This window comes from Myotis brandtii, unplaced genomic scaffold (genome assembly GCF_000412655.1).
Source record: "Myotis brandtii unplaced genomic scaffold, ASM41265v1 scaffold1774, whole genome shotgun sequence".
Taxonomy (NCBI): Eukaryota; Metazoa; Chordata; class Mammalia; order Chiroptera; family Vespertilionidae; genus Myotis; species Myotis brandtii.
In genome coordinates, this window is record NW_005356575.1 from 225484 (window position 1) to 227510 (window position 2027).

At 56.1% G+C, this 2027-nt stretch overlaps 1 protein-coding gene across 1 annotated transcript in view; it reads left to right on the forward strand.

The window, feature by feature from the left end:
* Positions 1 to 460, forward strand: part of CKM (creatine kinase, muscle) — a 10881-nt gene extending 10421 nt beyond the window's left edge. The window contains exon 8 of the mRNA XM_005863379.2: positions 39 to 460. Within this exon, the coding sequence (XP_005863441.1) occupies positions 39 to 217 (179 nt within the window). The 3' untranslated portion in view covers positions 218 to 460. The remainder of the gene's footprint in view (positions 1 to 38) is intronic.
* The last annotated feature ends 1567 nt before the right edge of the window (positions 461 to 2027 follow it).

The following is a 2027-nucleotide window of genomic DNA, read 5'->3' on the forward strand; positions in this document are numbered from 1 at the left end:
CCGCTCCCTCCCCTGGCCCCCGCTTTCTGCTCCCGCAGGTGGCGTGGACACAGCTGCCGTGGGCTCCGTGTTCGACGTGTCCAACGCCGATCGGCTGGGCTCGTCCGAGGTAGAACAGGTGCAGCTGGTGGTGGACGGTGTGAAGCTCATGGTGGAGATGGAGAAGAAGCTGGAAAAGGGCCAGTCCATCGACGACATGATCCCCGCCCAGAAGTAGGCGCCCAGCCCGCCCGCCGCCGCCCGCGGCCGGCCTGCAATGGCTTGGTCACCGAGGGGCCCCACCCAACCCTTCTCGGAGTTCCTCTTCCAACCAGAGTTCCAACCAATGGGCTCTCCTCTGGGTTCCGGCCAATGAAAAACCTCTACTTTTCCCGAGCTCTGCAATGGGGAGCGTCCTCCACACGTGGCGCTCATGCTTTTCTCCACTCAAAGCAACAAATAAAAGCAATGGTGGCCTTAACTTTGTGGGCACGTTATTGAGGGAGGAGGGGGGACTTTTGTAACTGGCTGCTATGTGACCTCGAAGTGGTTTGCCCTCTCTGGGCACGTTCTGTCCCCTATGCGGCCAGGTTAGGGTATAGCGCAGTGATGGCGAACCTTTTGAGCTCGGCGTGTCAGCATTTTGAAAAACGCTAACTTAACTCTGGTGCCGTGTCACGTATAGAAATTTTTTGATATTTGCAACCACAGTAAAACAAAGACTTAAGCCGGGTCCCTTCCAACCTCGGCTCCTGCTCATAGTGGCTCAGGTCGCAAACACAGGGCGCGGGAGGGAGGAACCCAGGTGTGTCCGGGACCTGAAACTGGCCCACATGCAGGTCCTCACTGCGCCTCCTGATGCTTTCCACGGGCCTCCTGTGAGGTCTGACTTCCTCCCTCTGCTGCTGCTACGTCTTTTCACCTTCACTTTGCCCAAGAACCTGCCATAGCTCCGGTGTTCCTTAAAAGGCATTCCCCCTTCCAACCTCGGCTCCTGCTCATACGTGGCTCAGATCTCAAACACAGGGTGGGAGGGAGGAACCCAGGCGTGTCCGGGACCTGAAACTGGCCCACATGCAGGTCCTCACTGCGCCTCCTGATGCTTTCCACGGGCCTCCTGTGAGGTCTGACTTCCTCCCTCTGCTGCTGCTACGTCTTTTCACCTTCACTTTGCCCAAGAACCTGCCATAGCTCCCGTGTCCCTTAAAAGGCATTCCTATTACCTGTCAAGCCGGAATGCACTCCGTTTGCTGAGGCTCATTTTTCCTGTCCCTCCTGGCAGTTCCTCTATATACTCTTTGCTCCTTACACTTGCAATTTCCACCTTGATGTCTTTGTGAAAGCTGTTTCCTCCTCCAGCAGGGACTTGGGGCAGAGTATCCCCATTAAGTCTCCAGAGATTGGCCTTTTGGAGAGCTTGGTCCAGAGGAGCAGGAAGGAGGAAACTGAGGCCCAGGGATCCCCAAGAATCCCCAGAGAGATGACAGAAATAGGAAGGGTAGGAGCGGCTCTCAGGATTCCTTTAGACTGTCCCCAACTGAGGACCCATCGCCCAGGGATCCCCAAGAATCCCCAGAGAGACGACAGAAATAGGAAGGGTAGGAGCGGCTCCCAGGATTCCTTTAGACTGTCCCCAACTGAGGACCCATCACTAAGCCCAGCTCCACCCAGAGGCCACACAGGTCACGGCACTGCAGGGGGGACAGGCTGAGTCAGTCAAATCGGCAGACCAGGCGTCTGATTTGTCACCACTGTGTCCCCAGCTGCCATGCCCACCCTGCCCATTTGCCTCATATGTCTTAAACCCAGCCTTTTCCTCCCCACCTTCGGTCGGTCCTGCCCCCACCTCTTCCCTACTCTTTTATAAAAAATTCATTTCTTGATGAGAGAGATCTATTTGTTGTTCCACTTATCATGCATTCATTGGTTGCCTCTAGTATGTACCCCGACTGGGAATCAAGCCCACAACCTTGGCCTCTGGGGACAACGCTCTTACCAACTGAGCTCCCTGGACCTGGCCAGGGCCCTGCTCCCTCCCTTCACAGCAC